The sequence below is a fragment of the Podarcis raffonei genome, chromosome 10 (genome assembly GCF_027172205.1).
Source record: "Podarcis raffonei isolate rPodRaf1 chromosome 10, rPodRaf1.pri, whole genome shotgun sequence".
Lineage (NCBI taxonomy): Eukaryota > Metazoa > Chordata > Lepidosauria > Squamata > Lacertidae > Podarcis > Podarcis raffonei.
This window is the reverse complement of record NC_070611.1, coordinates 53,719,325-53,745,041: the sequence shown is the minus strand read 5'-3', so window position 1 is coordinate 53,745,041 and position 25,717 is coordinate 53,719,325. Positions and strand designations below refer to the sequence as shown.

General features: G+C 42.8%; 1 protein-coding gene across 5 annotated transcripts in view; it reads right to left on the bottom strand.

The window, feature by feature from the left end:
• Positions 1-25,717, bottom strand: part of HIPK2 (homeodomain interacting protein kinase 2) — a 159,022-nt gene that overhangs the window by 92,151 nt on the left and 41,154 nt on the right. For all 5 annotated transcript variants that reach the window (XM_053406797.1, XM_053406795.1, XM_053406799.1 and 2 more), the window contains exon 2: positions 7,890-8,982. In XM_053406797.1, the coding sequence (XP_053262772.1) occupies positions 7,890-8,982 (1,093 nt within the window). The remainder of the gene's footprint in view (positions 1-7,889; positions 8,983-25,717) is intronic.

The window sequence follows — 25,717 nt, the reverse complement described above, 5'->3', positions numbered from 1 at the left end:
TGTTCATCCGACGGACCATCTTTTGCCTGTTCTTTTCCTCCTTTTATCTCTATTTTTACTTTTAACTCTTGTACAGCTGTGGCCTGTTGGCTTTGCTAATAAAGTTTTGTTGTTGTTTTGGCTTCTGAACGCCGCAAACTCCAAAGTGACTGTTCCAGTCTGCAAACTATTTTTGGAAGCCGAACGTCCGACGGGGCTTCCGCAGCTTCCAATTGGCTGCAGGAGCTCCCTGCAGCCAATCAAAAGCCATGGTTTGGTTTCTGAACGTTTTGAAAGTCGAATGGATTGTTACGACTATATTAGGGTTTTTTGTTTGTTTGGGCCATGTTCTTTTTTTCCAGTTGAAGGCTGGGGCCTGTTCTCACAGCCCCTAACGCTGCCATGCCCTGAGGTTGACTCTTCCAATGGATTTGCATCTTAAAGAGTAAACAGAAACAGTGGGTCCAAATCCCTACACATTAACTAATTTCTTATTTGCTGCACCAACATCACAGGTGGTTGGTGAAAGGAACTGCAAATCCTGTAATACAGCCAAAAGCCACATCTAGCAACTGAGCTCTGCTCTAAAAATCCCTCAGCCCCTTGGCGTTTGACAAAACTGCTAATTTCTCCTCCTAGACAAGTGGGGAGCATGTAAAGGCGAGCATGTAAAGACAAGTGGATAGAGTCTGGATTCATCAAACACCACTGCAGAACTGGCACAAGAGGCAATGTAATCTGCATTTAAAAAAGCATCTAGAACTGAAGCAATGGAAAGGGATGGTACTCGAGTGTACTTCCTTGCTAAAAACTAATTATGAGCTGACACACTTTTCAAAAAGTCCTCAAGCATTCTTGCAGTAAGCTCCCTAAATAAATTAAGAATTAAACCTTTCCCAGTGAAAGGTTGCTTATCTTCTGTAATACAATTCATGTAGAGTCCAGAATTTGGACTACTAAAGATATAGTCTCTTTGAAAACAGAGTATCATTGGTGTGAACATATGTTTGAATACATGCAGACAATAGGCATTTATTTGCCTGAACATGTGAATGTATATCCATTTGGGGGGGGGGGAGAAGTGGACACACACAAGGTCTGCTCCCACCATCCCAGTGCCTATCACCCAGCCCACTATACAGACGAGTCTAAGGTCTCCAATTTTTGTGGCTATGTAGGGTTTTAAAGCTGGGAATCCACGCTCTAAGTCCAACGCCCTAACCACGACACCACACTGCCCCCTGGGCAAATCTCCTATCATGGCAGCGCTTAAGCTGGGCACCCTCCATTCATTTCTAGGGGACTTTGAGCTGCGCCCCACTGCAGTGAGTGGTTGAGTCTGAAACCCCAGGGTCTTCTGGGTGGTATTTGGTACCTGTCAGCTTCTCCTTTCCAGTTGGCTGCCATTAAGCCTCTGCCAGTCCGTCTGTGGTTAATTTGGAACATCGCAGGTGCAGTGAGAGCAGGAAATGTGGCAGAAACTTACAGGTGCTGAATCATGGCCTGAACAGTTCCCGAAACCTGAACCTTTCTATTTTTTTAAGTATTAATGAAGCTCTTGTTCAGGCCATTTACCTGCACTTGTTCAGACTCCTCCATTTACAACCCAGCTCCACTCATTTGGCAAGGTGCAGTGCCATGGAGTTCCAAGCCCACAAATACACTACAGATTTTCTACCACAGCAGACTACTCTGTAGCCTCTTGGCCTCCAAATATAGAGAAAATGCCTATTTACATACAGCGAAGGGTGTTGTTAAGGAATGGCCCAGAGGCTCCAAACCCCTAGCATCCTATCCCATCCCCCCTTTAAAATATAGTGGTACCTCGGGTTAAGTACTTAATTCGTTCCGGAGGTCCATTCTTAACCTGAAACTGTTCTTAACCTGAAGTAGCACTTTAGCTAATGGGGCGTCCCGCTGCCGCCATGCCGCCGGAGCATGATTTCTGTTCTCATCCTGAAGCAAAGTTCTTAACCCAAGGTACTATTTCTGGGTTAGCAGAGTCTGCAACCTGAAGCATCTGTAACCCGAGGTACCACTGTAATAATAATACAATGGTACCTCGGGTTAAGAACTTAATTCGTTCTGGAGGTCCGTTCTTAACCTGAAACTGTTCTTAACCTGAAGCACCACTTAGCTAATGGGGCCTCCTGCTGCCTCCGTGCCACCGCTGCACGATTTCTGTTCTCATCCTGAAGCAAATTTCTTAACCCAAGGTATTTCTGGGTTAGTGGAGTCTGTAACCTGAAGCGTCTGTAACCCGAAGCGTCTGTTACCCGAGGTACCACTGTAATAATGTGTTTTTACTTTACTTATTGGGTGACCTAGAACACTACACAGTTTGAGACTCCACCTTCGAGCCCTAGTCCCCCCTAAGAATTAAACACAGGTCTGAAAAGAGAATTGAAAGTACAGATTGGCAGTATACTAGCTATGTAGGCTATGCACTACAGTGGAAAGGAGAAAGGAAGCATCACCTCCTTCCCACAATCAGAGATGGCTTTCCTCTGTAGCATCTTGAAATAGTCACTGCAGGAAGCTGATAGCAGAACACATACATTTTTGTTTCTTTCTCTTTTTTGGCTCCAGACCCCGTTTTTTAAAACAGCAGCAACTGAACTTTCTAATGCTTTAAGTGAGAGGATGAAAAATGTCCAAGGCCAGCCCTGCTCCCATTTTACATACTGAGGCTAAAATAAATTAAGGTGTGTGCTTTGAGGATCACATGGGAAGAGAGATGAATGGATTGAAGTGGGAAAGGAAGGAGCCAGAGTCCCAGTTTCAGCAGGAACATTCTTGAATATGCATTTGCTCTGAAGCTTGAAAGGTACCGCACCTGCTTCACTGGAAAATCACCAAGAAACATAAAGAGCTGATGATGCTTTCAGGAAGACATTGATGCCTAGAAAAAAAAGTGCATGCATCCTGCTTGCTTTCTTCCTTTTTCATTTGTTGAGGCAAAAAAGAAAGAAAGAAAGAAAGAAAGAAAGAAAGAAAGAAAGAAAGACTCTTTTGTCTAGAAGTTCATTATCTTCTGCTGCTTATTTTCTCACCTGAACTCATAATTCTTTAATTCTATGGGTTTTAATATATATAGTATATTTGTTAACCGTCTAAAGGACACTGCTGTTGGCACGGAACGGAGATTGTGCAAGTAAATAAATAGTCACAGTTCGGCCACATCGGAAATTCTAATGTCTTCCACATGAACCGATGGCATGCCACTAAGTGGAATGGCCGTGACTTCAGGTGTGGAAGATAAGCAGCTGGAAATTATGAACTGTAAGAAACTAACAGTCCTTTAAAAATGCAAATAACTTGAGCACCAAAGAACAAAGAGGAAAATGTAGAGTTACTGGTAGCAGCTGGGCTAAAAAATGGCAACGACGAGGCCCTAGGATGCGTCTGGAGCTCTGTTTGCTTTGGGAGCCAGAAATCCATTTCTCCCCATCTCTGCCTGGCAGAATGTTGACGATCGTTTCCCTACCATGACACAAGACTAGGAGATGGGGAGAAAGTTCAGTTCACTTCATCTTTTGATACAAGCCTACCTAATTTGCACTACCTTAAACAATATGTAAAGTGAAATGCAGTTATCCTTCAAAATTCTCCAAATGTTGCGATGCATTTCTCCAAGCGAACAAAAGAAGTGTATGGAAATGTGTCTAACAGGAGAAGGTGTGCATAAAAATCTATGCTCTTGAGAAGCATTGCTTGCAAAAATGTGTCTATTGTATTGGGACAAATGGGTTCTGAAACATTAATTTTCATGAGGACTTGACAACAAAAACAAACAAAGCTGATGGAGAAGTGGGGCAAACTGAATTTAAGACTAGAAAAGCAAGAAACGGAGAGAGTGACAGGTTCGTCCATCCTTACAGGTGAAGCAATCTTTGTGTTTCACTGAATTAATACAATATGCTCATTAGGAAGTGGCTTCTCTGCCTGTCCCCAAGGGCTTTTGGCTGAAAATAACAATATGCTGTGGTCAAACTGCTTGGACTGAGACACACAAAAGAACCCAGGCCATTTGAGGCATGCTTACATTCTGCAACCAAGAACACATCTGCAAAGTCTGTATACCCATCTGGTTGCAATAAGATGCTGGTTTTATAAAAGGGATTATGGAAATGCTTTCCATGGAAGAACTCTACATGACCTTGACTTCATATTCATAAGTTCAATAACAAAATCAGGGAAGCAGACAGGCTTTTTCTAAAATAAACCGCTTGAGCAAACTAAGCAGCACAAGGTCACACGAGGAACACACAGAGTTGCCTTATACCAGGTCAGACTATTTGTCTGTCCATCTAGCCCTGGGATGCCAGACTGGCAACAGAGCCTCAGGATGGAGGTCTTTCCTATCTCACCTCCTACTGATCCTTTTTAAAGGATGCCAGGGATGGAACCCAATGTCTTCTGCATGCAAATGTTGCACTCAAGTCTTCTAAGGCATGGTCCTTCCACAGCATTATGCTTCAATCCCAGTCACTGTTGTGTAAATGGCTCCACTAGCCCATGTACCGTAACTGAGGATTGCAGAAAATACCATCCATCCATCTGAGGTTTTAGGGGGAAGTGTCTCTGTCAGAAGGTACCGTGGCTTGGGAAACCACAGATGTATATCCTGCTACCCTACAGGGTGAGTCACTGAAACTGCAAGCTGAGGATGTTCCCTGGGTTGTGAAGTGTTCCTACAGTCAGTGGTGGACCTTGGGGTGTCAGATTTCAGTGGTGCCTTGTGCTACACCAAATTTTGGCACCCTTGCCTCTTGCCTTCCATTGTACATAACAGTTGCAGAGCTCCCAAGGCTCTGAGCCCAAGTGCAACTGAATTGGTCCCACTCCCCTACATCTGCGTCTGCTACAGTCCAGAATAACCTGCCCCACCCTGTCTAGTCACTGGTTCCCCCTGTCCTGCGAGTACTGTAAAGGTTTCTAGATCAAGCATATCCACTGTGGCTCCTGAGCACAGACTCCTGGTTCCAAGCTTTCAATCCACAACTGCCTTGCTTATCACTGACATTTCCCCAATCCCTGCTACCAAAGATCATTTAACTCAGGGGTAGGGAACCCAAGAGAGATCCTTAGGCTGGTACACACTCCCTTTTATTCTGCATTCGGTACACTTGCACTGCTGGTTTGGGAAGTATACATAAGATGTTAATCACAATCCATATCCTGTATCTATCCTGTTGTTTCTTGAGAAACACTGCATTTTGATGCATTCTCCCTCCAAAAGCTTCGATCCAAACTCAGAAAAAGAACCACCTCGCTGCACATTAAGCTGGCAATGCGTACACATCCTTAGTCTGTCACAAACGCAGCCCAAAAATGTGAATGGCTAATTTTAAGCAAGTCCTGGTGCAGTTCCTTACAGGCAAGCTACATCTGAGTACAGTAACTTGAGAGGGCAAAAAGTTCACGTTCATAACATGCCACGTAGTACAGGGACATTTGAGTCGTGACCCTTTCCCTTGGCAATGGCCAAACAGTGACAGAGGAGGTGGCGGGGAAAGCTTGTTCCTACACCACCAGATGATTGCCCTGCCTTGTCCTCCCTGCTCTAATTACACCATCTTGACGGCCAGAATGGGCTAGCAATGAGGCATCAGGCATTCATGCCACAGTGGAGCGCCTGTTAATTAAAATACTTAGGGTGAATGCTAAGGCTCATTGAATGCCAGCCAGCCTCTCTATTGGTGGGAACAAACTTCAAGTGGTGCAAAGAGTCTGTCTGTGATGGTTAATATTCAATGGTTCTTCCTCACCGCCAAGCAAACTACATGCAGTATTGATATTGAAGCTGCAGAGACAAATCCATCCTTGGAAGTTCATGCCTTTTGCCGCTTCAGAATCAAGATTACCATTTTCTCCAAGACTCTGTCAAGCAGGGATTTAAGTACAGTGGTACCTCGCAAGACGAATGCCTCGTAAGACGAAAAACTCGCAAGACGAAAGAGTTTTTCGTTTTTAGAGTTGCTTCGCAAGACGAATTTCCCTATGGGCTTGCTTCGCAAGACGAAAACGTCTTGCGAATTTGTTCCCTTTTTCTTAAAACCGGGCGCATTGCTTGAAGAGGTGCAGTTCCATGCTTCGCAAGATGAAAAATTCGCAAGACGAAAAAACTCGCAGAACAAATTAATTTCGTCTTGTGAGGCACCACTGTATCTCAAGCTACATCATATATATATATATATATATATATATATATATATATATGAATGACCATTCTCTCATCTAACAGGATTGGTTGTTGGGAAGTTTCATTTTTTTAATCACAGTCATTTGCAGTTTATGTTTTCCTAATACTACCCCATCCATCTTCCTAATGGCCTGGCAACAAAAACCAGTGTAAAACAAATTATTTTGTTTTCAATTTTTTTCAGTGTTGCAAATTGCCTCTCGCCTAAAGGTATCTATCTCTGGCAGAGAATGGAGCGTTGTTTCACCAGAACCCCCTTACGCTCCCCTCCACTGCCACCCTCAGAGGCAGCAATACTAATTTTCCTCATGACTTTGTCAGAAACCCCCTACTGTGGCAACTCACCCCAGCTCCTTTTCTTCTTCCCCATAAAGGGAGAAGGATTAGTTAAACTGAGTCTGATGATCTGAAAACTGGCTGCCTTCACACATCATTTCAAAATCCAAGACACAGTAACCATTATGCATTTCCCAGACACATTACAAAACACTCCCTTCCTCTCAGAAAACCGAACACTTCCACCCTCTTCATTTCTGTTGCCTATGGATGCCCATCCCAGGTCTACATGGGCTGGCTCTGCACCATCATAGTTAATGCAGTAGCAAAATGCTCCAATTATCGTGGATTCCCTCTCTCCCCCCATCCCATCCCATCCAGCCAGCAAATTAAAAGCCTTAAAGCTTTCGTGTATTTGCAGCAAAAACATGTCTGCCGTAAAGGATAGGACTGTTGAATGTTTTATTTAATAAACCTTTTCTAAGAAAAGAAAGCAGCGTTGTTGTTTTCTCCTTCTCAGAACAAAAGGACATACAGATAATAATCAGCTGCTGCAATGCTACACTGTCAAACTTCCACATTCTGGAAATTAACTCTTCTCCAGCCCTGATTAGGTTCCCCCCTCTAGTGTCTGAAATCTGCATTTTAAGAGACAAGGAGAAGCAGCGCTGCTGATCCTCTGTGCATCCTGTAAAAGAGTCTTTCATAAGTGCCAAATGTTACCTGCATTTTTACAGGCAAAACATCTGTTGCATTTAACATACGAGCTACACTGGCAACTCGCACAGCGTATTTTGATCAAATCCATCAGCATAAGGAATCATGTCAATAAAGAATTATGTCGCTGATTACCTCCAGTAGCATAACCATGTTAAGTCTACTGCAGCAAAAATAACAGAAAGCCCTTGACATGCAAAATATTATCGCGGTAGGAGCCTGCAAAACATCACGTGATAAGAAACATCTTGGCATAAGGCAACAGGAAAGGGACTTGCAGTGGGATCCAACCTTCTTATTATCTGCATTATCATAGGAGAGCATGCTAGACAATGGAGCTAATGGCCAGCTCTGACACGCTATAGTGCCACCATGGCAGGTGGCAAGAAAGTGGTATTGCATCTACCAAGTCAGTGGTATCAGGTGACTCAAAGGGCCAATAGGTTTCCTCCTGATCTCGGGTTGATTTCAGTGCTTTCTATAGTATCACAGCAAATGCCTTTATGGAATAGAATCACAGCCATACAATTGCAGAGTTTGAAGGGATCCCAAGGGCCATCTAGTCCAACCCCCTGCAATGCAGGAATCCTGCACACAGCCATCCCTGGCTGGGCTCAAACCACCAACCTTCTGGTTAAGAGCCAGACACACTGACCCATTGCGCCACAGGCTCCACTTATCCTGATGTTTTTATTTGACTCAGGTCACTTACCTGTAGTATCTGGACTGAAGGTAAGTCGAGCACACAGCCTTTGACACATGACTCGCAGAACCAAAGTCGATGACCTTGACCCTGTATGGCTGCCGAGATGGATCCACCAGCATGATGTTCTCTGGCTTGAGGTCTGCATGAATCAAGCCCAGGCTTTTCAATTTCATTAGGGCCGTGGCAACCTGCTGCAGAATTGGTCGGATGTATTTAAGGGGCAATGGGCTGAACTTGTTTTGCTTTAAGAAATCATAAAGGTTCTGTTCCAACATTTCAAAGACCAGGCAGGTGTGGTTCTTGTGCTGGAAACATTCATAGGCTCGGACAAAGTTGTAATCATCTGCGCTTTCCGTGCTTAACCGGGCCAGGATGCTCACTTCAATTTGACCTTGCCGGGCGTAAGATGGATGGTTTTTAAGGATCTTGATGGCCACAATTTCATTGGTGCCACGTTTCCAGCATTTGACCACTTGCCCAAAGGTTCCGCGGCCCAAAAATTCCAACACTTCGTACGTGTTGGTCATGGAACAAAGCACTTCATGTTGCACCAGCTGGTAATCCCCTTCACTGTTGGAGCCACTGTTTTTGGATGTGGCCGTGGATGTGGTTGTGGTGGCTACCGTAGCCCCACTGGCATTGTTCTGAATCATTGGTGGGTGCTCTTCGATAATCTGCACGCTGCTTGTGTTCTCAATTTCCTCACTCTTGCGCTTAAGTCCACATTTTTGGTAGGTGTCCAAAAGGCTCACAGTGCTTCGACGCATCAGGTTGTGTGGTCCACCTAACGCTTGCCCAGATACTGCAACCACACCGGAGGTGCTGTTGGCGGATGTCACCACAATGTGCCCCGTGCTGGCTGGGAAGATGATGGTCTGTTCGTAAGGGATGCTGGGGTTGGGGATCTGGAGAGAGGCGTTGATGGCGGCGGCGGCTTGAGAGGACTGCACGTTCTTGCTCTGACTGTAGACTTTGCTATGTGTGCCGTACCCAGTCATATCCCAGTTAGAACTTGGTTCCACTTTCAGTTTCTTCACGCTACAGAAGGCACTTGATTGAAGGGTGTGAGGGGAGAAAACTTGCACATGTGAGGCCATACCTGCACCGCAACACAAGAAGAAAACAAAAGTGTTAAAACAGTTATCCGTAACAATACTTATAGGTCCCTCTTACACCCACGGCATTCAAGAAAACATACAAGAGTTTTAAAACATCAAAAATTCAGTTTTTAAAAACCTTTTTAAAAAGACCAGTCTTTTGAATGCAAAAGAAACAACACAATGTTTAGCAAAAGTCCACAAATACATAAGCTTTTTAATGGTGAGAGTCATTTAAGATTATTTATTTATTTCATAAAAATTTATACCCGGCTTGATTGCAAAAAAAATCTCAAAGCGGTTTACAAAAGTTTCTTAAGACGAGTGTTCCAGAAAGTGGGTGACACAACTGAAAAGACCCCGTGGCATGTTATATTTGTTTTCAACTGAGAACAGGGTGAAAGTAAAGCTTTTCTACTACCTAGTAGTGTAAGCAAATGCTTCTCATAAGACAGCCTATCTGCACTGAAAGCTACAAAATGTAAATCTGTGCAGAAGAAGGACAACAACTGTGAAATTAAGGATTCCTGTAAAGATGTCTCTGTACACAAACAGGAAGAATGAACAAGAATAATGATTTGATTAAGTGTAAGGACCAAGCTAGATGAGACATCAGAGAATCATGACTGTATCATTTCTCTATTATTATTATTATTATTATTATTATTATTATTATTAATTTGATTCCATACCCACCCTTCACTATAAGGCCCCAGGATGGGTTACAGCCATCTAAAAAGACAATATTAAATTTAAAACATATTAAAGCCCAGAAAAAAAGGTGGGTCCTAAAATATATACCGTATTTTTCCGTGTATAAGACTATATTTCCCCCCAATTTTTTAAAATTTAAAATTGGGGGTCGTCTTATACACGGGGGTGTCTTATAGACGGAAAAATACGGTATATATCAAATCTGCAGCAATGTGAAGAGAGGGGTTTAACTCTTTCTTCTTTGGGGCATTTCCTGGACATAAATCCCTCCCTCCCTCCCCCTGAAAACAGCCACTTGCCCCATTAGGGAAAACATGGGTTAGAAGGCATAGGTCATGCAGCTGGTCTCATCATCCCAATTACATGAGAATTCAGGAGTCATACAACTGATGTAACTTGGTTTTGGTTGACTTCACTCAAAGCTGTCTGAGCAGAATTGTCAATACTAGCAGTCAGTAATTTGAAAAGATGGGTAAAGAGGAATATTAGTTACATAAAACAGTGCTAGGTAAATTGCTAGGCCTGGGTACTGCTGGGACAATTCAACACAAATTTCTGACAGAAAGCATCTTCCATATCAGATATGAAGCTAGCAGATGTTTCCACTGGCGTGTCTTTACATTCTTACTGTTCAAGAAAAACGGGGAGAGGGGCAGTCTCACTCCTATATATGATTATTTCTCCAGAGTGCTGCTCTATTTGCGGCCAGCTTCCTGAGCAATAAATTGGCGCTGTATTCGAAAGTTCAACAGCACTACGTACTGTGTATGTATGCCAGCCTCCACCACACAGAGCCCAACAGACATTTTGGACTACAGTTCCCATCAGCCCCAGCTAGCACACTCATGCTCGCTGGGGCTTATGGGAATTGTAGTCCAAAATGTCTGGAGAACAGCAGGTTGTGGAAGGCTGCCCTCTGCTTTTAAATAAAGAGGTGAATGACCTCTTTTGAGAATTCACTTGTGAGGCATAAAAATATAACTATGACAAATGTTCTTAAAACACACTGCTTTGCTACAAGTTATCTATAAACGTACTGAAAATTGGACAATTTTGACCTTTATGAATGCACACACAAACACACACAAAATGTCTTGCCATTCCCCAGTAAGGCAAAGCAGATTTGCAGCAATAAATGATTGGGTAAGAGAAAAAGGTTAAAGAAAGTGAATTATAAGCAATTGAGATCAGGGGTTGCTGAAAAAGTCTAAAACAGGGATGCAGAAAAGGGAGGCATGGGGAAGTCGTTGAAATTGGGTTTAAGGAAAAAAAGGTTATGAAATTATACATGTTTATATGTTTGTTTGTTTTTGTATTGTCAGTTGTAATGTGTTATAATTTATGTTGGAAAATCAATAAAAATTTAAAAAAAAAACAAAAAACAAAATGTCTTGCCATTCCCTGAATGAAAATTGAAATTACCCCTGATGGTTGGCCTATGCCCAACATAGAAAATGTGTTCAACAAAGAAAGTCACACTGAAAATACACAATAAGCTAGACTTCCTCCAAATTTGCATAGTTCACTGGCATGTAACTAATGTAATCTGCATATCATTGTTATTTATCTGACAGATGCCACAAAACATTCATTCTACACTCTTATTCTGAGGACTGTCACCCTTAAACAGGAAAATATTCTTTCAGCTATTGAAAAATCTTGATTGAGTGCTTAAGAGGTGGTGAGTTCACACGCACAAGTATGTTCCTCACCTATCAAGTGATTTGCTTGCATGTGTGAATCAACCATCCCTACTCAAAACACCACAAAGAAATCTTTGTGATCATCTGACATCACCCCAAACAAAATACGTTTAAGTTTAGGTAGTCCCTACATTCAAAGTGGGTCATCAAGTTGTAATTTATTAATTGCTAGAGTGCCTCCATTTATGCCCGACCCTTGTAACTGATAAGACACACATCAGTGTACATGCATGTAAGAAAAACCATGGAAAAATTAAATAATGTGACTTCTGGGTTTTCTTTATTTTGCTCCTCCCCACTGCACCCTGGATCCTTTAGGTCATGGGTAGGCAAACTAAGGCCCGGGGGCTGGATCTGGCCCAATTGCCTTCTAAATCTGGCCCGTGGACGGTCCGGGAATCAGCATGTTTTTACATGAGTAGAATGTGTCCTTTTATTTAAAATGCATCTCTGGGTTATTTGTGGGGCCTGTCTGGTGTTTTTACATGAGTAGAATGTGTCCTTTTATTTAAAATGCATCTCTGGGTTATTTGTGGGGCCTGCCTGGTGTTTTTACATGAGTAGAATGTGTGCTTTTATTTAAAATGCACCTCTGGGTTATTTGTGGGACATAGAAATTTGTTTGTCGTCCCCCCCCCCCATATAGTCCTGCCCCCCCACAAGGTCTGAGGGACAATGGACCGGCCCCTGCTGAAAAAGTTTGCTGACCCCTGCTTTAGGTGCTGTTTCCTACTGATTTCTAACACCTTAAAGCTAGGGCTTAATTCAAACTGGTCTGGTCCATGCATAAAGAATGTGGAAAGCAGTTTACAAGATTGAACACAGAGCTGTGGAACACGTTTAAGAATGGGCCAAGGTTCAGTGGAAGAGCAGATACTTTGCATGCGGAAGTTTCTGTCTCTGGCACCTCCAGTTAAAAAAGGCTGGCACAGCAGATAATGAGGAAAACTCCTCTCTACCTGAGGAGCTGGAGAGCTGCTGCCCATCAGAGCAGACAGCAGTGAGTTAGGCGGACAACTGGTCTGACCTGGTACAGTGAGGCAACTTCCTTTGTGAAGCAATGAGCATGTTTGTAAGAGTTTATTCTGCTAGAAGGCAGAGTAGATGAAATCTGAATGTGAAGGGGAAAGCAATAGGTGTTATTTGGGGAATTGTGTCACCTGAACGGAGCTTGGGGGGGGGGAATCAAATACCCTGCCTCCCTAGGAACTACATTAAAGATTTTATCAAAACAGAACTAACTGTCATTTACTAGTGGTCCCCAACTTTTTATGGGCCTGAAAGCATATTTGAAAATCTGGGGAACTTTTATGGGAACCACAAAATGCACATTTCACAGATGAAAAATGTGATTGCAAACTTCCTTCCCAAAACAACAAAACAACCTACACCCTAAAAAAGTCAACCCCCACAAACAACAAAAACTCATTTTTAGAATTCCAAAACCTTACAAACCTCTCCCAAACAAATGAAAAAAAGAAACTTCTAAAAACCACCCAAAAATCCCTTCTAATTAAACAAAAAACAAAAAACTAGAAGGGGCAGGGAGTTGTGGGTGTACTAAGGGTATTGTGATGCCATTGGAGGTCCCAGCAATAGACCAATCCTTTCTGTTTTGCTTTTCCCTATTTGCATGTTTAAAATTGCCAAGCTTGGTATAGTGAAAACCAGGAGCACCGAGGCTGATAAAATTCAAACTGAAATTGAGAGGAAACCCAATTTAAATTCTTTATAGATGGTAGATGATACCACAGGAATTGAATAATCTTTTAAAACGAAATCCTGCTGTGATTGATGCTAATATTTTACAATGATGAGTGGGGTTGCCAAATAATTTTTTATAAATACTGGGATACGGTTACTGAAAGCAATTCATGAAATAACAGATCATAGGTTTGGAAAATGGTGGAAAGTGATTCAAAATGTCAACAGGATTTAAGGTGTCAACACCAATAAATATTTTCTGTTACGCAACTAAAAGCTAAAAACGTGTGAATGTCAGACATTGGAAGTTTAACAAGAGTGCCACTGCAGAGAGAGCATCTGTAGTTAAAAATTTGGCAAATAGGGAAAAAACCAAATCCTAGTCACTCAGAAAAGAGACAATATATGATTTAACAGTGCTTACAGAAATGTGCTGCAAGTTTGCAACTTAACTAGAATAATAATTAAGGAACAATTAAATTCATTCATTTAAGTACAGACAAGCACATGGAGAGGGTTACATTCCAGAGGTGGCGTGTAAAGCCAAATTTGTGTATAGTAAAACACACTGGGTGCAATAGCAGGTGGGATTGCCAAAGGCCCCTGCCCCAAGGCCTGCCTCCTTTCCACCCCCTTTTAATTATTATTTTTAATTGCCAAGCACACAAAGCTGAATGTGCACACGTTAAATGTGCTTAAGTTGTAAGTTACCTGTACATATTGTATTATGTGAAGAACAGCTTTTTCAGTCCTGAACCTCCTATCAATCAACTTCACTGGGATCCCCTATTTCCAGAGCACAAAAAAGAGAGAAATCTCCCTTCTCTCCACCCAGCCCCATTCACTTCTTCTACCACATTGCAGACCATGCCTGCCGTACAACGTGATGCCCTCAAACATCCACAGATCATACAAAGGTACAGCTTTGGAGAACGTATGAAGCAAATGACACAAGTTAAATTAATGTTAAAGTGCACTCAGAATAGCCTTGTCAGGCAGATTTGTTGCAATGCAGAAATGCCTTCGGGCAACTGAGAAGTAGTAACGATACTGCGCTCATATTTTATCTCCGATGTCTCGACTTCAAAACCCTAGCAGAGGTCACATGCAATTCCCATTTTCTCTCCATAAGAGTCCCTGGATGAGGTCAGCTAGGGGTGTCAGATCCAAATTAAGGTGCATTTGCAAAGCAAGGTAGTCAACTCAAGACAAAAATAGCTGGTGATGCCATATGTGCTGGAAATGAAAACCTTTGCCCGCTCTTCATGTGGCTATCTTACACAAAGCTTGACACTAACTCTGCATTCTCCTTGACTAGTTCTTTTGCTTTGCAAATGAGTTCAGGTCCATTTTTAGGTACTTAAGAGGATTCTGAGCCCAGGCCCACAACACAAATTTGCATAAATGTTTAGAGTGCCTCTGGGCAATTTAAGATGGCGAGTGCCTGGGGAGACTCACTGGCAGCGTACTTGGCAAGTCACCCACATACCCTGGAAGCAAAATGCCACCCCCCAAGTCTTTTACTAAAAGCAGGGAGAAAGGGTAGGAAATATTGTGGGACAATGCAAAAGACTCAGGTTTTGGGTCTCCTGGGCCACCAGCAGGTCAGGCTCTCATTACCTAAACTGCTTTCTAGTCAATACCAGGTTTTCAGTTTTTAAAAGAGGACAAGGAAAGAAATAACACACCACTCTTTCAGTATACTGAAATCTGGTCCTATTACTGCAAAATCTGCAATAGAAAAGGGAGGAATTCAACATCTCACTAAGGTGGCTGTCCAGACAGGGCACATATTTTGGCTTGGCAGATGAAATCCCCCCTCCCCAATTTCCCCCCTTGTTCTGCTCCAAGGATTCTCCAGCCCCCCACAAGCCAAATGGGGAGGAAGGGCATGCAGGGGAAGATGGGCGAAAGCTCTGCTGTACAAGCAGTAATCTTTGCACAGGCATGCCTCCTTAGCTGAACCGCACCCATAGTCTTTTACTAACACTTTAGATTTTAAAAATCAAATCAGCTTAAGAATAACTTCTTGAACCATGGTAACTAGACATCAGGCTTATGGGATATACCTTTTTCTTTCTTTTATTTTGCTAGAACCCTGTAGTCCACCAGCAGGCACCAAGTACAGAATACTGTCTCAGTTGGGCGACAGTTTTCAGCACTCTTAACCAACTTCAATTCCCAGGGGAATCATTTTCTGGTTTGCCTCAGGCAGCAAAATGTCTTGAGCTGACCCTGCCCCCAAGCTTTCCTTTTAGTAGGGGAAATCTTTTCAGCAGTTGCTATTATTAGACAATTGTGAGCCAGAAACTTCCGCTCATCTACTTCAAATTTTCCAGAGATCTGGCAGTGATCCTGATTGACCTTCTACACAACTCTGTTCTAGAACACTATGGCCTGAGGAACCCTGCTCTTCTTCAGAAGCTTCTAAGGAGCTCTCAATGAAAAGATCAATAATGGCGGAACAACTTCCCTGAAGGACAGTTTGCCCATCATCGCCAAACACTCACAGTTTATCTTGGTCAGCACTGACGGAAGCAGCCCTGAGTGAATTTACAATGCATCTTCGGCCACATTCACATGATACATTTAAAGGGCAATGATACCACTTTAAAACAACACTGACTCCCCGCAAAGAATTCTGGGAGCTGTGGTTGGGTTACTGGTGCTAAGAGTTGTTAGGAGGCCCCATCCCCTTACAGAGCTACAATTTCCAGAGTTCCCTATGAAATGGGATTGGTTGTTAAACCACTCTGGAAACTGTCACTCTGTGAGGGGGATGGGGTCTCCTAACAACTCTCAGCACCCAATTCCAATTCCCAGATTTTTTTGGTGGGGGGAGCCATGACTGTTTCAAGTTGTTTCATAGCATGTTCAATGTATGGTATGATTGTAGCTTTAGAATGCACCCGCCAGGGATCTGCTGCAAATCTGTTGGGTTTTCTCGGCAGATAAATCTGTGTGGAAAGGGTTTCCTGAGGGGCCAAGGTTTAATTTGCAATGCCATGGTTAACCCCTTAGTCAATGAAACAGAATCCCAGGACTCATTAATTCATGAGGCGAGAGAAGCTAGCCAAATTGCCTCCATGTCTAATTGCCCCTTGTACCTTCAGTCACTAGGGGAAAAGAGGTTAAATCACCCTAAGTCTTGCTCCCTTCTCTGCAGGTTTTCTCCCCTGCTATTTCCCCCTAGCCCACTGCCTGGCTAGCTTATGAACGGACTTGACTGTTGTCCAACCCGTAATGGCATCCTTTTACACATCCAAGTTTCCTAGCAGCGGAGGAAGGGTACTCATCACCATGACAACAGAGCCTTTCCTCCTGGTCCTCTTGTTGTCTCTCCTAGTTACCCTTGTCTGCGGCTCTACTGATGGGGGAACCAAGACACTATCAATGGCTGTTGTGGGCAAGAACGCAACCTTCATGCCTCAGCTGGCATGAAGAGACCATAGCAGAAAGATCCCCAGTCCTGTCCAAATATAGCCCTGTATATGAGAGAAAAGGTCTCTCTAGGCGGGAATTTCCTCATACACTCAACAGACAATGGTGAAGAGAAGTTCCTGGACTAGGCCGGAGACCATACAGGAAATAAACAGAAAGCCTCCAGTGATAAGATCCTATTTCTCCCCACAACTCTATACTTACCTTTTAACAACCCTCTTTGCCAACTTCATAATGCTTTTTGAACTCAGGGTTGTTGTTGTTTAAAAAGTAGTTTGGTAGCTTAGAGATGGAAGAAACATCTGGAATGCTAAATGCGGGATGAGATACTAGAACATGCATGGGAAAAGGGAAATACATGAAGCAACTCACGATGTATGAAGGAGAAAAATATTGTTAAATAAAGATAAGAATGTCACCATGCATGTTAGATTTCTGTCAATTAAATATTTTATAGCAATTAACCTGGTTTATAAATAAGTAACATCTCTTCCTTCTCTCACCACCCCGGGGATAAAAAGGACAATGTGCTGAGCTGGCAGCCTCTCGGAAATTTTAAGAGCAAGCATAACCTTGACTTGTTTCCAACATTCAAAAGAAAGGGGGAAACAATGACCAAGGCTAGATAAATACTTCAGGAGCGAAACACAGAAACAACAACAAGGCATTCACAGAACAGCTGAAGTAGCCTCTAAGCTAGAGTGTGTTTGTGTCCCATATGCCCACTTTTATCCCTCCACAACACACAACCCTGGTACCAAGGAAGCCCATCGAGAGAATCCATGCCACCTTCTAACAAGCCTTTAGATCCCTATGTCCTGCACCGTTTCAGAACTGTTAACAGAAATAAAAGACTCAATTAAGCAAATACACGCCTTTCAGTTAATTCATAACTGCTGGGACCAAGGAAAGGCCCTTTGGAATAAGCATTCTGGGTTGCTGATGTGTAAACTGCCAACCCACTAAGTGTGCCGATTTATCCCAGAGTTCCCAAATTCAAACTCACCTAGATTATGCAGCTAGGGCCAATCCCTTCTTAGGGAGAATGGGAGGGAAAAGAACCCTCTGTATGCTTTTAACCTGCTATGCAAAAGCCTTTGTGTATTCCAGTACAAAGGACAGTGTGAGTAAACCCTGCTTAGTGTAATTTCCTAGCAAGCTGATGGAATCCAGTATATATATATATATGCAGGGGGACGACCTCTGAAGTTCCAGTGACTCAGATACCAGTTTCCCCTCACTTCCTCCCCACTTTCCCCCTGACTTTCCACAGGGTGATGATGTTGCAGTAATGGATTTTAGCATGAGGCATATGGTGAGCTCAGAGAACTGCAGCAATATTACTCAACTTGTCATCCAGGACACAAACATCATATCTGGCTAAGGCTGCAATCATGATTTCTCTTCCCACTGGAAGAGAGTCATAGTTCCCTTTCTGGCATTAACCTTTCTGAGCTTGATGTACATTCCCAACCACCCCCGTTCCGACAGCCCCTCAGTATTTCTCCAATAATAAATAATAAAGAACTCCTGGTGCTATGCAGACACAACAGAGGAACAATTTTGCCCATCAGGTGGCCACTTTGGTTCCAGGCTTTCCCAGACGTCACCAATACAATTTTTATTTTTTTTTAAAGCACACCTATGGTCATGATCCAGACTGCACACACAGTGGGGGAAGAGTGCAAATGATGGTATGCTATCTGTTGAACCTTGACTCTTGGATTTAGACTCCACAGAACAGGTAACGGAACAGGTTTATTATGCAGGGTCAGACAGAGCTCCTTGGCAGAGCTAGAAACACAGGCCTGCAGCAGAGTTTATGCTGGGCTAGGGGAAGGGTCTCGCTTTGGAGCTTCTCATAGGCATCTGGTTGGCCACTGTGAGAATAGGATGCTAGACTAAGATGGACCACTTGCCTGATCAAGCAGAGTTCTTCTTATGAACAAAGGGGAGGGGAAATCTGAGGCTGTGTTGCACTTAGGGAACAGGGCAGTTAATTGCTGTGCCTGAATACAGTACAACATATGACAGAAGTTAGGAGAGTGGGTGGGGAACAAGGATGGAAAGGAAAGGCAATTCAAGAAAATCCTCCTCCATGAGCTTTGTTGTGTGGATCAGTAGCAAAGGGGACTTGAATTCTGAGGCTAAATGAAGCAGAGAGATGAGGATTTCCTATGCTGGAAATACTTTTCCTTTCCAGATTCTCCCACTACCTTCTCTAGGCATGGAGTGAAGTTCTGGATTGTGTTATCCATTTTTTTAATATTCACTTATTTTATTTAAAGGAAAGAAGGGGTTAGGTGAAAAAGAAAGGATTTAAGAACCCCAAAGAGGGAGTCAGGGGTGTATAAAGATCCCATGGTCTCCTCTTGATAATGTAGACCATGTTTAAGATATATCAGTCTTGTATTTGTGTCAGCCTTAAAGTGGCCCTAAGCAAACTACAGTGTCTTATCCTCCGTCTCTGCAACACGAGCAATAATAATATTGCAGAGGAAGTAGGGCGATTTCATTTCAAATCATGCAAAGCTCAACTGCCTGTGGTCCATTCACCATCTTTATAATCACACAAACTCTTTACATCTGTAGGGCTAGTTGTATCTTCTAGGCTTACTCAGACCAGAACTGATTATGAAGCTGGGAGAAGACAGCAAGCAGGTGGCCAGTTCTTGGATAGACAGTTCCCTCTCCCTTCAAGGCTTAAGTCCATCATGCTTTTTCCCCTAGCTCCACAAACAGCTCTGTTCTGAGACAAGTAGCTTTTCCCAATACTGGCATAACTTTCCTCCATGCAGTACCCTGGGATGAGGTAGGATGGTTTTAACTTTACCTGAAAAGATGTGGGATTCCACCCCACATCTTTGAGCACAACTCACCGGCATATGTAAATCAGATATAGCATATACAGTATATCAGTAGTGGGGAACCCGTAGCCCTCCAGTTTTGCTAGACTCCAGCTCTCATCATCCCTGACAATTGGTCATGCTGGCTGGAGGCTGCTGGGAGTTGGGACTCCTGAAACATCTGTCATGAGCCTGGTGGAGATGCCATGGAAGGGGTAGGAGATCAGGAAGCAGGAACAGGAAGGCAAAATTAGGACCTCAGTAAATGTTGGAGCTGGCAGAGGGAAGCGGTGATCAGAAAAGCCAGGGAGTGGATTGTGGGGAAGGTGGAAGCAGGTTGTCATAGAAATGTCCTTCCCCTGTGATATCAGACACCTACAGCCAGCCACCTTCTAATGGGCCGCTGCTGGCTCCTCCTGTCACTTCTGTCAGTAAGGGTCCTGCTCTGAGGGGCGCCTGATAGTAATTCTGATACTCAGCCAGCACCTCCATCACCAAAGACATGGAAACACAAATGTTGACCAACATGAGCAAACCTCACAGGCCCAGCCCAGTCGCAAAAGTGCCCGTTGGCTTGCCCAGAGCAGAAACGGCTGCCATGCACCATTCTCAAGCTTGTGGGACAAAGAGGTAGGAATCTTGCACCAACGGCACCTGACCTTTTCTTAATGTAGTTTGCAATATTATACTATCCTTCAATTTGATTTAGCAGGTTGTGTTTTAGCTAAGGCCCTTGTCTAGAGTTAGCGAAAGAAGGGCTCGTTTTGATTAAAGTTCATACATTGACAAATGTCACTAAATAAGGGAGAAAATTGGATCTCTGAGTCGGAAACATTTGAAAGAGACTGACACAAAGCAGATAGTGTTTTCCAAAGGGAATGAAAAAGTGTGTGTAGATGATAAGGTCAATAACAAAGGCCCTGAGTGCACCGGGTTATATTTTTCCAACGCATAGATAATATGAGGAATGATTCAAGACTTCACTAAATGCCCCTTCCAGGTTTACTCATGTGGATGATAAGCTGAAAGTATCATGAAATGAAGGTACAATGTCAGGGGCAGTAACACAAAACTCTGCACAGATAGTAGGTGCCTGATGTGTCTCAAAAGGAATGCTATTCCACACCAAGTTACTGTGGAGCAGGCTTTTGATATTTATGGAGCATATAGAAGAAACTGTCCTATGAACCTCAGTGATCTACTGGGCATATAAGAGATAACATTTCTAGCGAAGTTTTCATTTTTTTAAACAGCTCCATGATAGGCTGCATGATTCAAGTGGTAAAGGTTGTGACGAAATGTTGTCCCTGTTGAATCTCTGCCAGAGAAAAGGAGGGGACATTAAATCGTCTGCCCTTTCAGTGAGTTAGCTTCAAAGGGTTTTTTATTTTATTTTGTACCTTCTTTTGCAGGCTTCTCTCATCCCAACCCTGACCAAATATTAATTGTGCAGGCACTAATTCCTGTATGAGGACTGCTTTTCATCATGCAAACGCGCTTTGCATTTACACACCTGCATTGACGTCATCCACATAAAATTCAGAAGAGCACAGAAAGGGCTTTATAGTCACTGCCTCACAGAATGGAAAAGAAAAAGTAATTGCAGCTGGTGGCTAAATACAGAACCTGAAAGTCACTGCAGTGCTTCCTCTTCATTTGTACCACTGACTTGTGATTTATAAACTGGGCTTAACGGGTGGCAGGAGAGCGAGGCTACGCTCTACATTAACCAGGCAATGAAACCTCGCACAGTAACTCACAGAAACCCCTGGCTAGGAGAATGACACAGGCTGCTTGAAAAATATTGTGGACAGCATGAGGCTAGTTGTTCAGCATCCCAATGATGCACAGAAGCCACTTGAAATAAATGCCTTCAAGTTTACCTTGAGGGAGGAATCTGTTGTTGTTGTTTTAAAACCTGTCTGCTCCTGAAAGTTAAAGAGACAGAGAGAGAGAGACAGAGAGAAATTCCAATTGCCTCTCTCCCCACCAGATAAAAATATCTGCAAACAAAACTCAGTCCTCATCTACATATTCCCAGTTATACAGCACACACACACACACAGAGAGAGAGAGAGTGAGAGAGAGAGAGAGAGAGAGAGAGAGAGAGAGAGAGAGAGAGTAGCATTAGCGATTAGGAATGCTCTAGAAAAACAATTCCTGCTGAGGTTGCCTGAGGATCTCGTCACGGCACTGAACATTTAAGTTGAATTCATGGAGGGCTTCATAATTCCAAACTGCTTCAGCACCATTTTTAGTCTAATTAGTGCCCATGTCACAAACCGCTGGGATTGTCTTTTTTAAAAAAAAAACAAGATTCAAAAAGTTTCCCTCTCCCTCTCCGCCTGCTTTTTAGTAGCGGTAATTTTCTGCTAAATATTTTTTGGGGTAGCTTGGACAGATATAGGAATGCTGCAGGATAAAAGTTAGGAACCATTCCTCAATCACTTTGCGATTAAGGAGTAATGGGGATGGGCGCAGAAGTGAAGCAAACCTTAAAAGACCACAGCAAGGTCAGAAGGGACAGCTTTTGCAATAAAGCGGCTCAGTGTGGCTCAGAGCTGTGAGAGTCAGGTCTCAAAATCTTACTTCACCCCAAAACGCACTAGAAAAGTAGTCACTGCCCTTCATCCTTCCACCTACAGCTGGAATAGCCAATGTGGTGCCTTTAAGCAGTTACTGGACTACAGGTGCCATCATCCCATGCTGGCAGAGTTTAACAGGAGTTGCAGTCCAAGAACTGGAAAGCACCACATGGGTAAGCCCTGACCTACAGCAGGGAGAATAGTAACGTACCTTTCAGAGCTGATGGGACTACTGAAATAATGTGTTTAGCCCTTAAAACACTTGAAAACAGCTCTGTGCAAAGATTAAGGGTGAAACAAAAGCTAAGGTTATGGAGAACAACAGCAGAATGACAGGCAACAAAACGTTCAGGAAGTTCTGAGGTTCAGCTTTATCTGAAAAGTTAATTATCTGGCTCCCAGGGCGATCAGGTTGGGGGCTGGGGCTGAGCGGGTAGAGCTGTAAAACGATAGGGAAATGTGTGCTGAGTACTGTACTTGCTATGTGTTGCAAACTAGCTAACTGGCGGAGATCCCTGGTTCTGGTTCCATGAAAGCAAACACCCAACAGCTTCTGCAGGAGTTGTTTCCTAAGCGAGTGTAAGATGTTCGTGTACTTTTCACAAATCTAGTCAGTAGCAGAAGAAAACTGGGAGGGAGGGAAAGGAGAAATGAGGGGGAGGTTTGGAGTGCTGAGGAATGGAAAAGATCAATAGACAGATTAAATAAAAGTAGAAGAAAGGAGAACAGTTTGCAATACTGTGTAAATAAACTATATAAGCAGAGGTGTTTTAATGCGAGGGCAGGTAGACAGAGTAGTGAGATGGGGGACAGGAAATGCAATTATCTCACAGTCCCTGTTATTACACTTCTTCATAAAATCCTAAATGCAGCCCTTCACTCTTCCCACACAGTGAGGTAGCTGCATATGCTGTCACCACATAACAAACACTTGTATCTCCTTTGAGATTTGGATATGGAAGGGATATGAGAGACCCCCTTTGGCCATTCAGGAGAGAAAGAAAGGTAACTTGAAGCATGTCACTTGCACTTCCTGTTTCTCCATAACCATCATCAATACACGATTCAACCAAATCGCACAATTAAAATGACATTGTTTGGGCCATATGTGGGTCTCTAATGAGCACTGCAAAACTGAAGTTCAATTATGAATGAGTTTGTGGCTTTTCCTCCACACACGCTTATTTGAGTATGGGTTTTGACACCGTTGTGATTCGTTTATTTCTGCACTGAAGCAAAGTTATTATTTTCTTTGATTCTGCTGGCCACCAGATCTTACGAGTCTGTGATATATTTCATGAACATCTTCCCACTCTGCTTCCCTGTTTTCAAAGCCAGCCATAGATTGAGAATAAACTTGCTGTGTGAATCACCTCCCTTTTGATACTAACCATCAGACAAGTACAGAAACACCTCAATGCCTCTTTCTTGGGACTGTGGTTATAAAACAGGGATGTAGCACTTTCTGGAAATCATGTTAAGTTCAAATGGAGTTACTTATTTACCACAATTATATCACTTTCACCACTTCTCTGTTAACCACAAGCAAGGAGCCGCTTTTGCATTTAATGAAAATGCTGCTACTCAAACAAGAGGGGTGCATTCTTTACTTTCAAGGAGCCTCACCGCCATATTAAATAGAAAGGCGAATATATTGAATTGCATGCTTTCTATTGAATTCTTATCTTTCAAAAAAGAATGAGGCAGGTCCCAAGAAACTTAGTCACAATCTGCTGATCGTGCCTCAAGACAGCAGGCTATCCAGAACATTGGTCTCTAGCCTGAGCCTTAGTTTGCATTGATTTTGTATGTGACTTCATCCCATTGCTCAACTTTTATGAGTACATTTTCCAGCTTCAGAAGAAGAAAAATGGATTCTTATAATAGCTCTTTGTCACACAAGGGTGTTTGGAGAATTAATTAGTACATGGGACAGATTTGTACAAACTGCACCAGCTGATGCCCATACGCCCCACTGGGAATTCATCCCGAGGGAAAGTAAGTTCTATTTTCCATAAGAGATGTGTCAGCAGACGCTTTGAGGAGCAGATACATTGTACTAGTACTGCTAGCTCCCCGTGTCTTCTCACATTGCAAATTCTTGCCACAGAACCCCAAACCTTTAATCGTCAACCCCACCACACCAGTGGGCTTGGGGCAATCCCAACAGGTTGTACCACACAGAAGACTTCAGGCTGTAAACACAGCAGAAGATGTTGGGGCCAGAGGAGCAGAGGTGCTAAAGGACTTTTACGTGTGCCAGGAAAGTGTGTCCGCTGCTGCTCTCAGGTGCAGTGGAAAATGGGTGTTAGTGCTGAAGTGAAATTCAGCTGCTAGTTGAATAGAGGAAATGAAACATTTCAGGCAGCAAAATATATTGGGACGGCCTTGAAGAGGAACAGACAAAGATACCCTGTTTCCATAATCTTGGACTGCAAAGGCCCTTTCCATGATGAAGTGGAAAATCTTATTTATCTCTAAATAGCTTAGTTTAAACCCTTGGCCTTGATCTCGTATATACTCTTCATACATTTTACCATGAGCTACCAGGTCAAAGGGGGAGTGTCCTATTGATTACAGCAGAAGTGAGCACAAAGCAGATTGGGCTCTGCCAGCAGAATAAACTGCCGTATTTTTCACTCTATAAGACGCACCAGACCATAAGACGCACCTAGTTTTTGGAGGAGGAAAACAAGAAAAAAACTATTCTGAATCCCAGAAGCCAGAACAGCAAGTGGGATCGCTGTGCAGTGAAAGCAACGATCCCTCTTGCTGTTCTGGCTTCTGGGATAGCTGCACAGCCTGCATTCACTCCATAAGACGCACACACATTTCCCCTTATCTTTTTTTTTAAAAGATATTTAGTAAGATTTTACAGAATGAAAAAAGAAAAAAGAAAAATACAAAATAAAAATAATTAAAAAACAATTCCATCTTTCCATCACTTATTTTTCATTTGCTTGTTTCCCAGACCTCCTCACACCTCCCTTTTTTGTATTCCAGTTCAATTTATTAGTTCAGCAAATCCTTTCCCTCTTTGTTTATCCTAGTCTTTAATCTTAAAATATTATAGCATTAAATTTTTACCTGTTAATAATCCATTTTTTCATATTCCTTATAGCGTTATAGCTAAAAACCACTTAACTTTTTATCCAACATCATTCTAACATTCATTAATTTTACAATATTTCTGTAGATAGTCTTTAAATTTCTTCCAATCTTCTTCCACCGACTCTTCTCCCTGGTCTCGGATTCTGCCGGTCATTTCTGCCAGTTCCATATAGTCCATCACCTTCATCTGCCATTCTTCCAGGGTGGGTAGATCTTGTGTCTTCCAATACTTTGCAATAAGTATTCTTGCTGCTGTCGTGGCATACATAAAGAAAGTTCTATCCTTTTTTGGCACCAATTGGCCCACGATGCCCAGGAGAAAGGTCTCTGGTTTCTTCAAGAAGGTATATTTAAATACCTTTTTCATTTCATTATATATCATCTCCCAGAAAGCCTTAATCCTTGGGCACGTCCACCAAAGGTGAAAGAATGTACCTTCAGTTTCTTTACATTTCCAACACTTATTATCGGGCAGATGATAGATTTTTGCAAGCTTGACTGGGGTCATGTACCACCTGTATATCATTTTCATAATATTCTCTCTTAAGGCATTAAATGCCGTAAACTTCATACCTGTGGTCCATAACTGTTCCCAGTCAGCCATCATAATGTTATGTCCAACATCTTGAGCCC